This window comes from Lissotriton helveticus, chromosome 5_1 (assembly GCF_964261635.1).
Source record: "Lissotriton helveticus chromosome 5_1, aLisHel1.1, whole genome shotgun sequence".
Lineage (NCBI taxonomy): Eukaryota > Metazoa > Chordata > Amphibia > Caudata > Salamandridae > Lissotriton > Lissotriton helveticus.
Window position 1 is genome coordinate 470,666,693 of NC_136065.1, and position 13,263 is coordinate 470,679,955.

Here is a 13,263-nt window from a genome sequence, read left to right on the forward strand (position 1 = left end):
AGCCTCTCTTTCTGACCACGCCCCGGTCACTGCCACCCTCTCTAGGCCGGCAACGCAACGCTCACACAGGGTCTGGCGTCTCCGAGACTCACTGTTACATAGGAAGGTGGTGATATCCAAGATCCAGGCTGTAATAACGGATTACCTTTCTCATAATAGCAACACTGACACCACGTTGGCCACACAGTGGGCAGCGCTGAAGACAGTCCTCAGAGGGGAGTTTATTTCTGTCTCTTCAGTGGAGAACTCGGAACGCCAGGCCGAAAGGGACGAGCTTACCCAGAAAACTAGGGAACTGGAACACATACACAGGACGACGGGGGCCCCGCGAATATGGAGGCAGCTGAAGGCCGCCCGCCAACAGCTTGCTGCCTTAGATCTAGATAGGGCAGAATACGCAGCCTTACGACTGCGCCATGTATATTACAAAGGAGGAGACAGATGCGGGCGCCTCCTGGCACACAAATTGCGCGCGGTTACTCAGCAGCGGGAAATCCAGGAATTGAGAGGGAGGGATGGCGTGCTCGTAACGGGTGACCAGGCTATAGCTGGGGCCTTCAGCGCCTTCTACGCGGAGTTATATGCGGCTGGCCCACCTCACCCGGAGGCGGAAGCAGATTTCTTGGCGGGGATCCCGCTACCGGTCCTGACACAAGACCAGATTGACTGTCTAGAGTAGGACATTCGTCCGGAGGAGGTCATCTCAGCTATTTCCTGCCTCAAACCGGGCAAAGCCCCAGGCCCGGATGGCTTTCAAGCAATCTTTTATAAAACATTCTGTGGCCAGATAGCCCCTCTGCTTGCTAAACTCTTTTCTTCCTTTGCGGAGGAAGGTGCGATCCCGGGAGAATTGCTAGAGGCATCAATCACGGTGATACCCAAACCGGGCAAGGACCACGCGGATTGTGGAGCTTATAGACCCATCTCTCTCCTAAACGTGGATCTCAAGCTTTACACCGGGATCCTTGCCTCCCGACTAGGACCCTGCATGGGGGGGCTAGTTGACCCCGATCAGTCCGGATTTATCCCGGAACGACAGACCTCCGACAACACCAAGAGGGCCCTCCACCTTCTGGAAAAAGCTGCCCGCACGGAAGGCGAATACATGATGCTGACAATCGATGGCGAAAAGGCATTCGATAGGGTGCATTGGCCCTATTTGGAGAAGGTGTTAGTGAAGGCCGGCATGGGACCTAAATTCAGAACTAGGGTACTAAACTGCTATAAATTCCCTTCCGCCGCGGTCAGGGTAAATGGCCACACGTCTTCCCGGTTTGCGATCGAACAAGGCACCAGACAGGGGTGCCCGCTATCCCCCCTGTTGTTCGCCCTGTATATGGAGCCTCTAGCACAGCTAATTCGGAAGGATCCGAAGGTGCAGGGAATCAAGTTTGGGGGGGACGTCCACACCATAAGCCTGTATGCTGACGATGTGCTGATATCGTTAGCCGATCCCCGGAGCTCTCTACCTGCGTGCCTGGATGATCTTGCACAGTTTGGCCGAGTCTCGGGCTTTAAAGTTAACATGACCAAGTCTGTGGCCCTCGATTTGTCCATGGAGCTGGCCACGCGCTCTCAACTACAAGAAATGTTCCCTATACAATGGGCCTCAGTGGCAGTCCCTTACCTCGGGTTACAACTGGCGCCCTCTCTACAGGCTACCTTAGAAATTTCTTTTTTTTTTAAAAATTTTTTTTTAAAACCTTTATTGAGAAACAGGTATAAGTACAAGCGCAGGCCTACAACCACAAGGGCCGGCCGCAAAATCAGGAGAGTCAAAAGGGAACAACATCAATGTGTACGGTAGGATGAATACAGGATAGACGAGTAATGAAATCGTTACACAGTAAGCGCCAGGATAAGAAAGGTTTCATTTTATGATGTATAGAGGAGGCAGAAGCCATATCTATCCATGTGTCATGCAACATACTCAGAAAAAGAGGGGGGGGACGAGAGGGATGCAGCCCCCTACGCAATCAAATAACCACAGTAGAGCAAAGCCCAGATACATCCAATGCCCATCAAAGGTTCAAAAATAAAGGACAAATCGTAGCAAACAAGTAAATGGGTCACCGCATAGATCGCCCTCCCGCCCCGAAAAAGGAGAAAGTGCAGACACTTACGAAACGAAGGAGAAAGAACAAAGGGACATAGCCCACCCTCTAGAAAGAAAGCAAAAAAGGGACCATAGAAGAAAACAAACTAAAATAACAAACACCCCCCCCACCCTACATCACTGTAATGGCTATGGCCTATCCCACTAAACAGCGTGCCTGTCGCCCAGAGTCACCCGAAATATAGAAGAAAGAGAAAGGGAATAATAACGAAGGGAAAAAAGAGAAAGGGATAAAAGGAGAGGAAAAAGAGGGAAGAGAAGGAGAGGAGAGAAGAGAGGAGGGGAGCCAGCGATCGAAATACAGAACACCACCCCACCCGCAATAACAGATCACTAGTCGAGGTCAAAAAAGGATACTGAGAAAAGCCTACATAAAGGATGAAGACAGGAACTGTCCAAATGATGAGGCACGGAGATGCCAATTAACAAAACAAAAGTCCCGCAGGCACCCAGGCACGATCACCCCTGTCCACTTCTATGAAAAGCAGAGCTGCCAGACCCCGCCACGGCCAGGAAACAGCATGATACAGTGGGTCCATACCAGTCAGGGAAAGCAAGTGGGATCTTCACGGAACACCGTCTCGGCGAACAAAAAGCAGCCAGGAAAACTCGGCAGCAGTCAGAATGCAAAAGTAACCCAAAGATCCACGTGGCCAAGCACAAAGTCCGGGCTGTCCAGCACAAAGCAAAGAAATCAGGATGTAGGAAATACTGCTGCATCGGCACCGGGTCCACTTGATCCCATGGAATCGAACACCCAGCCGGATATCCCAGCACAGCAGCTGGAGAAGTCTCAACAATACCAACTCGGGGAGACGACACCGCGTCACAAAATGGCTGAACAACCATGGCGGCGATCCGCAACTCCAAGTCCCGGCAGTGCAAGGACAGGTCGATCCGCAGAGCACCCAGGGCGAACAAGACCGTACTCCGTGTAGGGGCCGCCCGAATCAAACGAGGTCTGGGGAGAGCAAATGCAGCAACGTCCCTGTCTCCAGGAGGAAGACACTCCGAGGGGCCATCCGCCATCTTGTGCATATCGCCCGCCGCCATTGTCGCATCCGCCGCCAAGCCCACCAGGAGTGCCGGAGGCCCCAGGACACACAGCCGATCCGCGGCGGATGGCGCTCGGCGGAGAAAGGAGAGTCACCAGAAGAACGGGCGTGCTCCCCACAACACTCGGGGGAGCCCTGCACCGGATCCCAGGCGGGACAATCAACAGGAGTGGGCTTCTCACCCGAGGGGTGCCGGACAACGCGGCTTCTCTTCTTCGGGCCGGCAGGCAATCAGGCATGCGGGGTGGCCCACCATCGGGGGTGGGTCCGCTCCGGCGCTTCCGGCTCGCGGCTCTCAGTCTCCCACCATCGGGTCTCTTCAGCGGTTCCGGGCCGCCGGCACTCCGAACACCTCCGGGCAGACACAGCACTCGAGGCCCCGGCGTCAGGGCCGGGAAGGCCAGCAAGGTTACAAGGGCAGAACGCAGAAACCACTGCACGCCAGAGCCCCGGAAAAAGACGGTAAGTGAAGGCTCTTCCCAGGTAACCAAATTCGGAACACCCCGATCAGGATTAAAGACAGGATAGGCGGCGGGGAGGAAGGGATCTCGGAGCGAGGCGTTTATGCGACTGTTTCGATCGCCATCGTGGCTCCTCCCTCGGCTACATTAGATATTAATTACTCCCGACTGAGACAAAAGATCAGACGCGAGTTGGGACAGTGGAAACACTATCCGCTGTCATGGCTGGGTAGGGTCGCGGCCGTCAAGATGACGCTTCTCCCTCAAATACTTTACCTTTTCCGCACAATCCCCCTTACCCCACCGAGAGGTTGGATAAAACTGATGCAGTCGGACCTCTCGCGGTTTATTTGGAACGGGAGGAAGCCCCGTCTGATGCTGCAGATAGCAATGCTAGCACCGGAACACGGCGGGATTGGGATTCCAGACCTGGCTATGTATTTTCAGGCGACGCAGCTGCCTTCTTGGTGGAATGGGCTCGATGGGAATCCGGGAAACACTGGTTGTTCCAGGATCAGGCGGTTGCCGGGAGGACCCTGCAGGAGATTCCCTTCATGCGTAGAGAACACAGGCCTCCCAATCTCTACGCGTCCTTTATTACGCGGGTCCCACTGGAAATCTGGGACCGAGTGGGAGTGCCCCTTGGTTTCACCACCCTCCCATCGCCTCTCACCCCCATCGTCGAGAATCCGGACTTCCACCCGGGGATGGACGGGAACGCGTTTGCACGTTGGAAACCGGCCGGTTGTCGCGCTCTCCACCGTATGTATGGCCCAGAGGGTGTAGTCCCTTTTCCACAGTTCCGTCAGGAGTTCGGCCTACCGGAATCCGAACGGCTCCGGTACTTACAGGTCCGGCACTGGGCGCTCAACCCCACTGTGAGATCCGCAGCGGACAGACGCCTGACGGCATTTGAGTACTGGCTGATCACTCGCACTACAGACAAGCAGTTAATCTCGGATCTTTATAAAATGCTCATGCACAAACACAGATACACTTACAGCGCGAGTAGGGTACGGTGGGAGCGGGAGCTCCCTTTCCCATAAGGAGTGGGAGGGGGTGTACTACAGGGCGTGCCACTCGGCCCACCACATGGGGCTCACAGACACTCTCACGAAAGTAGCGACTTATTGGTATTATACTCCTGAGCGCCTGTATGAGATGGACAGTGGCAAAGATCCCCTATGCTGGCGAGGCTGTGGTCAGGTTGGTACGCTAGTCCACATACTCTGGGAGTGCCAATTTTTGCAGGAATACTGGCGTCAGGTCCTGGCGGACGTGGACACCCATTTTGACACAGACATCCCGCGCTTCCCCTCCTATGTCCTTCTGGGGCTGCCTAATACGCTAACCTACCCGCTAAAATCCCGGGAAGGATCGCTTGATTGCCATCGCGCTGGGGTCGGCCATACAGAATATTGTAGCGCAATGGCGATCGGAGCGGATCCCTACACACCAGGGCTGGCTCCACCGCCTCTGGATGGTTCTGGGCATGGAGAGTCGTACGTTGTCCAGAGCAGGGGAAGGGGCTCGCTATGCTGAGCTATGGAAGCCATTTTTAGCTTTGTTGTCCTCTGAGTTTGTAGAGGTCACTTGCCCGAGATACCTCCGACTGTTGAGGTTGACGGAGACCGACGCTAAGGGTAAGGAGGTTGGATCGGCTCTGAAGACTGGATGAGATCATGAAGAGACAGTTAGAGACCATGGACCAATGGGGAGGGGGCATGGGGGCATGGGGGGGAGGGGGTTGTGGGGCGGCGGGGTTCGTTGAGTTTGGGGCTGGGATGGGGTTGTTGGGAGGGGGGTCTTTTTTCTTTATGAGTAAATCGGAGGGCGTAGTTGCGCCACACCTTCGAAGACCGGAGGAACGCATTGGTGTTGGGTAGCCATAAGACTGCACGCTGGCTAGAATCGAGTGGTTCAGCACCATTTTTGGTTCCAGGCTTCATCAACTGTTTTTATGACGCGGCCGGTCCTTCCAGGGTTGTAGGCGGCTTGCTGTGTATAACAATGACCTCACAAGTTTTGGCTTTGTTTGGCACCTATCCATTCCTCTGATTGGCCTTCCGGTTGTCGGGCTGACCCCTGGCCCTCTTCTAGCTTCACTGTAAACTGGTCTTGTTGCAAATGCTCAATAAAAATATTTCATACTAAAAACACACCCAAATAAAATCTCTAAATTGAAATGATAGAAGTGTGTTTTAACCACATGTTTTGAAAGTCAATCAAGGGCACGCAGAATTACAAGTATATCATACCAGAGTGTTGACTTACACCAATCTTGTATAAAATAGCTAAACAGGCACACTAGGAAAACAGCGTCTGGCAATTGACTTCAGTTTTTAAATCCACAGCAAATGTGTTGAGATAAGAACATGATTAACAGCCTGGTTACTGAGGAGCTTGGAGCAGCAAGGAAAAACACGAGCGCTCAACTGTTATGTGCTCTTTAACAAAGAAAAAGTAGTTCCTGAAGCAGATCCTAAAATGAAAGCAGTGGAGAAATAGTATAATTATTGGTCCTTGCTCTCAGGTACAGCTAAACACAGGAAGAGGCATGACAAAAACATGCCGTGGGCAAATGGCGAGAAAGAATATAAGAGCGACGACGAAAATATATACAACATGTTTCTTCGAGACAACGCATGCGGTGTCTAGCCAAGACCTAAAAAATAGGCAAATTAAATACAGAGAAATCAATTTCCATAGCTAAACTCAATTCTAAACATTTGAGTGTGATCTTAAAAAGTCTAGTGGTATTGTCATCACTCTGCCCATAAATCAGTGCCTGTGAAAAAGGCTAGTATGCTCTTATCAGCTCATGAGGGGCGGTATGAATTGTGGCATACTTATTTATTGATCTAATGGGACTCAGCACTAAGAGAAGACAGAATAATGTAACGTTTGTGAAATTTGAAATCTTTGCATTTGAAATATCAGTACCAACTGACCCACCCATCCTCCCTTGCATCAGAAACAAATTGTATAGAAAGCATGGCCTCACCCAGGGGCACAGTAATAATCACGTGATCCGCATTGAACGTGTCCCCATCTTCGCACTCCACCTGGATAGGATAGATGCGCTCATCATACCGTCCTTTGAAGGTTCCCTTCCAGTGAACGGTCTGGACACATTTGTTCAGCAAAATCCTCTCTTTGGGAAGGGACTCCAGCATGCATTCTATGAGACCTTGGTAACCACTGAAAGGGAAGCAAAGTTTAGATCGAATTAGCACAAGAAGTAATAGCTAACTAACGTCACTGGTGAAAGAACTCAGTGAAAGGGAAAGAAGAGATTAGAAATGTGAGGCACTTGTCAATGGTCTGTGCAGACCAGGTTCGCATCAAATTGCAAAAAATAGGTGGCGTCCAAGAATCATGAAAATATCATCAAATAACTGCAATTTTGCAGCTTCCTGGAACAGCCAACAAATTAACAGTAAGGAGAGACAAGGACTTCACTTGGGTTTGGAGGAAGGAATGGTGCCTCAAGTGTTCATGAGCAGACTGCTATACATTTTTCCATGAAGTAATCATTGACAGTAAGAATAGGATTGCAATTTGGCTCTTTTTCGGCAGAAAACCATGTCCTTAGGTCTGTTTTTTTTTTTTTACTTTACCCAAGTATTGTCATTCAGTTTACGTGCCTCCCTGCGAGTTATAGATTCACAATCCTTTTTATAGACATCGCTTGACTTTCTGGTTGCTAACTCCCACACTTGCTTCATATTGCACCCTTCATGGAAAGTCTTAACCATCCAAAATGGATACAACTGTGTGGGAGCCTTCCTACCCCTTATAAGCTGAAATGGACAGATGGTTGTAGCAACGTGCGGTATTGTGGGGTATGACCACACCACATCTTTTATAGTCTTAAGAACAGATGCCTTACTCCTTGCACATTTCACAACCACTTTTGTTAAACCGTTCCACCTTGCCGTTGCTTTGTGGGTGATAGAGAGGGGTTCTGATGTGCTTAATTCCACAAGTACGTAAGAATTGATTGATTGCTTGCAAAACAACTTTAACTCCATTGTCTGCCAAAATCTCCTCTGGAAAACCTTTTCTGAGGAATATTTTGTTCAGGCAATTGATCACACTCTTTGGAGTCGGAAAGTTAATGGGCTCCACTTCAACCCACCTAGACAGATGATCTACTAAAACCAGGAAATATCTCATACTTTGAGGTAGTATGTGGAACGGGCCTAAAACATCCATTCCTAATTTCTGCCAGGCCTTTTCAGGTGGAGAAACAAAGGACTCAACAACTCCCTCCATGACCTATGTTTTATTACTAGAGTTGCATCTCGCACACTGTCGTACAAGCTCATCAATGTGAGTATACATTTTGGGCCACCAAAAATCAGTTCTGATCTTTCTTTTTGTAATGGTAGAACCTAAATGACCCACATGGGCTGCAGAAATTATTTTCTGCCGCAAACATTAAGGTGGAACTAGTTTGTCTCCCCTTACTACCCTCAACTGATAATTCATCAGAAATGTTCCAATACATTTGTAACTCCGGTGTAAGATTATTTTCTTTGGGCCAGCCCTTCCTAATCAAAAACATGACTTCTTTTAGAGTGATATCATTGCCAGCTGCAGTTATCCACTCGACTTCAGCAATAGACAGACTGGTTTGATTAATGCAGGTTACAAAACATTCTTCAACTTCCATTTGCCAGTCTTGTTACTCCGTATCTACAATTGGCAACCTAGACAGACAATACGCTCTACAGTTTTTTTCTACCCGGAATATATACAACTGTAAAAGTATATTCTAGGAGCTTGGCAGACCTTGCTAAACGAGCAGTAGTACGTTTCACCTTTCTACCAGACAAGATATGAACTAACAGTCGATGATCCGTCTTCAAAACAAAAAATCTGACCCACAGATATTGTTTGAACTTCTCTACACTCCACACACATGCTAACAGCTCTTTCTCTATGACAGAGTACTTTTGTTCTACAAGACGTAGCGTTCTAGAAGCAAACCCTACCCTGTGTTCTTTCTCACACTCACATTGTGAGAGTACTGCGCCCAAGCCATATTCACATGCATCTACAGTGATAACAGCCTGCCTACCCTCCGCAAATGGTTACAATGCAGGGGCATTGACTATGTGATTTTTTATTGCTTGAAATCCCTTTTCACACTCCTCAGACCACAAATATACTGCTCCTTTTTTCAACAATGCACTTAAGCATTCAGTTGTCTTGGCCAAATCCTTCATAAATTTAGCGTAAAATTCACGCATGCCTAGAAATGACATGAGTGGTTCCCTATTTTGCAGTGCCGGGGCCTCAACGATACTTTTGACTAATCCAGGTCTTGGTTTAATGCTATGTTCTGAGATGATGTGTCCTAAATTCTCAATTTCTTTGGCTTATAATGTACACTTATTTTTTTGTAAAGTCACACCTCTTTTCTCTAAGATACTAAACACCTCATTAAGAGCTATATCATGTTCTGCTTCAGTTCATGAAAAAAATTGTATATCATCTTGGAGAACCACCACATGAGGATTATTGTGAAACATTTTAGTCTTAAGATTAGATGTGGGTTTCTCCAGAAGTAACACCAAAAGCCAGGTGATCCAGTAAAAGTATTTATTGGCAGTACAGAGAGCCATCCTGTCTGACCAGAGGCACAGGCAGCAACTGTCCTTCGCGACAGGCAGTGCGCTTGTGCTGGCACATTACATTCCAGGTGACATCACACACAATACATTCCACTGGCATCACCACATACCTGTATAGAACCTGGAGTTGGGTTACACAGGAATGATTAACTGAATCTTTTGTATTGTTTCAGAACTGGGGATGTTTTTAGAGTAGTCTATCAAATGATGAGCAGCCACACATATGATTAAAAAGGATCAAACGCTGACTTTTTGGGATAAAGGAGAGATTACATTTGATATTTTCTAGAGAATTTGTATATTTATAAAATGATTGAAAGTATTTATTGGCACTTTTTGTATACACGCCACTATTTAATAAGTCACTGTGCACTTCTGAAACAGTTTGTCTGACCCTTAGTTACAGTGCCAATTTGAGTAAACTAAATGTGGATGGTTAAGTACTTCAGCTATCAAATAAATAGGTTCAAGTGAATTACCCTGGATAATCTATCTTCATTTCTTGCATGTCTTTATGTAGATTCCCTAAGGGATAGAGAGATGCATGCGCTCGTAAGGTGTCCACATGCATGCTGCAAAAAAAAAGAAAAAATACTTGCCTACAAGAGTAGTTGTCCAGCTTGCATATCATCCTGGGATTCAAAACTAACAAACTACAGATTCCTCACACTATAATACTCACAGAGGCCAGACTGTTTACAGAACATTTCAAAGAGCAGTGCTCCCATGCGGTTCTAGGTGGTGCCGTGTGGCTCAGTTCCGACTCCACACTACCCCAAAGTGACGGAACAGAGCCAAATCTCAAGTGCCCACCCTATATACTGATGTCAATGTCTTCCTTTCCCTTAGCCACACCCTCACACACAGAGCATGGAAAACGTATTGTACTAGTGTACTGAATCCTAACTTTGCCCTTTTTAAATACAAGACATCACTCCACAGAAAAGAGAGGTGGGAGGGCACCGAGCCATATGCAGTATGACAACATATCCACTGTAAAGAGCACTACCAAAGTTAATCAACCTGTACTTCTGATGGATACTTCTAACCGCAGAGTCCTCGCCTTAGACAAGATAGCAAAGCAGTACCTCCACAAGTGGAGGATCTGTGCCATGAACTTAGACCAAAATATTTTGTAAGAACGAGCTGACAAAATGGTCTTAGCACCAGACCTGGCTGTCAAGGAAGTAGTGCTGGCTGAACGTATGCACTGATTCCCATGATGCAGTTTGGCAGAGATCTCAGCGAGCCAACAGACTGGTAGCAGCCTTAGCCCTGGTGGAATGTGCTTTCAGACCTTCCGGGGGCTGCTTCTTGGCAAGTGCGTAGCAGAGCTTAATGCCGAGGACCATGCAACTTGACATTGTCCTCTTCTGCACAGCTTCCGTTTCTTTGCTCTGGAGAACCCCACAACAAGTTGATTGGCCCTTGGTTCAATCAATGTTAAAGGTTAAAGCCTTTTTGGAGTCCTGTCAATGAAGCCTCTCCTCTTTCGAGGGATGAGAGAGAGCAGACACTGTGAAGGATTGCCCAATGTGGAACAGTCACAACTTTTGGCAAGAATGCCAGCAGAGTTCTCACTACCAACTTGTGCAGGAAAAAAGTGCTATAGGACTGTTACACTGCAAAAGCCTGAACTTCACATGATGAGCTGATGTAATCGCAATGAGGAAATAAATCTCTCTAACCCCTTCAGTGCTGAGGACGGAACAATTCCGTTCTCGCCGATGGTGCAGAGGACAAATAAGTTCCGTCCTGGCACCCACTCACAGGGGAAGCACTGGCTCTCACTTCATAGGCCACCCCTTTTCATCCCCAAGGAGGCATGGCAGCGGAAACGCCACGCCTCCACCACCGACATCTTATGACTTCAGAGCGCATGGCGCACCAACGCCATTAGAAGCTGCCGGCGAAGTGCTGCAAGCCTTTTGCTTGAAGCGTGCCTTGCGGGAAGAGGTGAATTCCTCCTGGGGGGGGGGGGGGGGGGGAGGGGGTTCAGGGTTGGGAGTACACAGAGAAATCGGGGGAAAGGAAACAACGTTTTTTCTTTCCAAGGATGTCCCTTTGCAGTGCATTCCGGATTCACGATCATGGCTGGGGATGCAATAGTGCAGCAAGAATGTTCATTAGGCCACCAGGGATACTTGACGTTGCTTATTGTTTTGGGGGAAAAGCCCCTTGGGCAAGGGTTGCTACCCTTTAGGAGGCAAATGTTGAGGCAGTTTCTGCACCCCTTGGAGGCAAATCAGCCCCAAGGGGGCAGTAGCCGCTAGGCCACCAAGGATTTTTTTCTACATGAATATTATTTTAGGAGTGGCTTCTTGTGCAAGGGTCGTTCCACTTGAGGGGCTATATATTTTGGCAGTTTCTGCCCCCCTAGGGGGCAGATCCGCCATATTTTGAGCCCAATCTGACCTAAAGGGTGGCAGAGGCCACTAGCCACCAGGGAATTATTGATTTGGCCATCTTGGGGAGTAGCCCTCTGGGAAAGGGCGGCTCCTCTATATAAGGGTCAGTATTTTGTCCGTTTCTGCCCCACTTGGGGGTAGATAAGCCATATTTTTAGGCCGGGGCTGAAGCCACTAGCCACCAGGGAACAATTGATTTGGCATTGTTGGGGAGCAGCCCCTTGGGCAAGGGTTGCTACCCTTTATTAGGGGGCACGTATTTTGGCAGTCTCATTCACTTTTTTAGCAAGAATACCTGTTGTGTACTTCCCAAACCGGGTAAGTAAGCCTTAAAAATAGCTCGTTCTGATTCAATCTAGCTTGCCACAGCGAGTAGGTGTGTGGATTTTTCCAGCCCTGCCTTGGTCTCCCGATGAGAATGATACCTCACTTGTGTGGATGGGCTAAGTGCCTGCGACAGGTAAGGGCCAAAAATGTGTAGAGATTAAGTGTGTTCATAAGAACTGTTTTATTTTATACGTTTTTAGGCTGACTCTGCTTTGGACACCCCACACAAGTGAGGTATCATTTGTATTGGGAAACAGGGGAAAGCTGGGTGGTAGGAAATTTGTCCTGGTGCGGTGATCTCCCACAGAAATGTGAGGACAATTTGATTATTCTAGCTAAATATGAAGTTTACAGGGGATTCTGGGTAGGAATGAGTTGGGGGATCCGCGCAAGCCACACCTCTCTGGACTTCCCCGGGTGTCTAGTTTTTAGAAATGTTTGGGTTTGATAGGTTTCGCTAGATGACCGCCGAGCCCTGGACCGAAAACGCAGGTGACCCCAATGCAAAACCAGGACGTTGTCTTATGGATAACTTTGATGTCACCACAATAGGTTTTGGGCCCTGGCCCACGTTCACAAGTGAGTAAGCATTTTTTATCAGGAGACCTGAAAGAACCCTGGGTGGTAGAAAATTTGTGTCGGACAGTGATTCCACAACTTTGCCACAGAAAAATGTGAGGGAAATGTGATTTCTTTAAGCTAAATTCGAAGTTTGCAGGGGATTCTAGGTAAGAAAACGTTGGGGGGTCCATGCAAGCCTCCATGGACTCCTCCAGGAGAGTAGTTTTCAGAAATGTCTGGATTTGGTAGGTGTTGGCCCTTTCTCCCCTGAATTTTTTGCTTTTGTGGGAATCCCCGTCATGGTAAAGAATGTGTAATACAAGTGTCAAATGTGACACAAGGGTGTGCGCAACTGTAAATCCCCATGATAAGAATGCACCTTGGTAAAATGTCGCTTTTAAAATGGATGCCATGGCTGTGTGTGATGCCGCCTGACTGAGGTGGGTTACCAGTCTAGTTGTTGTTTCCCAGCAATCCCAGCTTTTGGAGGGAAACCTGGCACCCAGGGTGCTCTACTCCTCCCCCTAGACCAGTTAGAACCAGTTTCCCCAGACACTTCTAAAAGCTTCTGGCACTGTGTGGTAGGTGGGGTGAGGGGAATATAATGGTGCTTGGCGAAGGCGGCGCTGTGTACTGAGTGGCCGGGTGAAGAGGAGCAGTCTTTTGCCCCTGAAGTTGGTGAGGCTGCTTAGC

At 48.5% G+C, this 13,263-nt stretch overlaps 1 protein-coding gene across 5 annotated transcripts in view; it reads right to left on the reverse strand.

Moving 5' to 3' along the window:
* PAOX (polyamine oxidase) overlaps positions 1-13,263 on the reverse strand; it is a 691,001-nt gene that overhangs the window by 290,502 nt on the left and 387,236 nt on the right. For all 5 annotated transcript variants that reach the window (XM_078642766.1, XM_078642765.1, XM_078642763.1 and 2 more), the window contains exon 4: positions 6,637-6,833. In XM_078642766.1, coding sequence (XP_078498892.1) covers positions 6,637-6,833 — 197 coding nt within the window. The remainder of the gene's footprint in view (positions 1-6,636; positions 6,834-13,263) is intronic.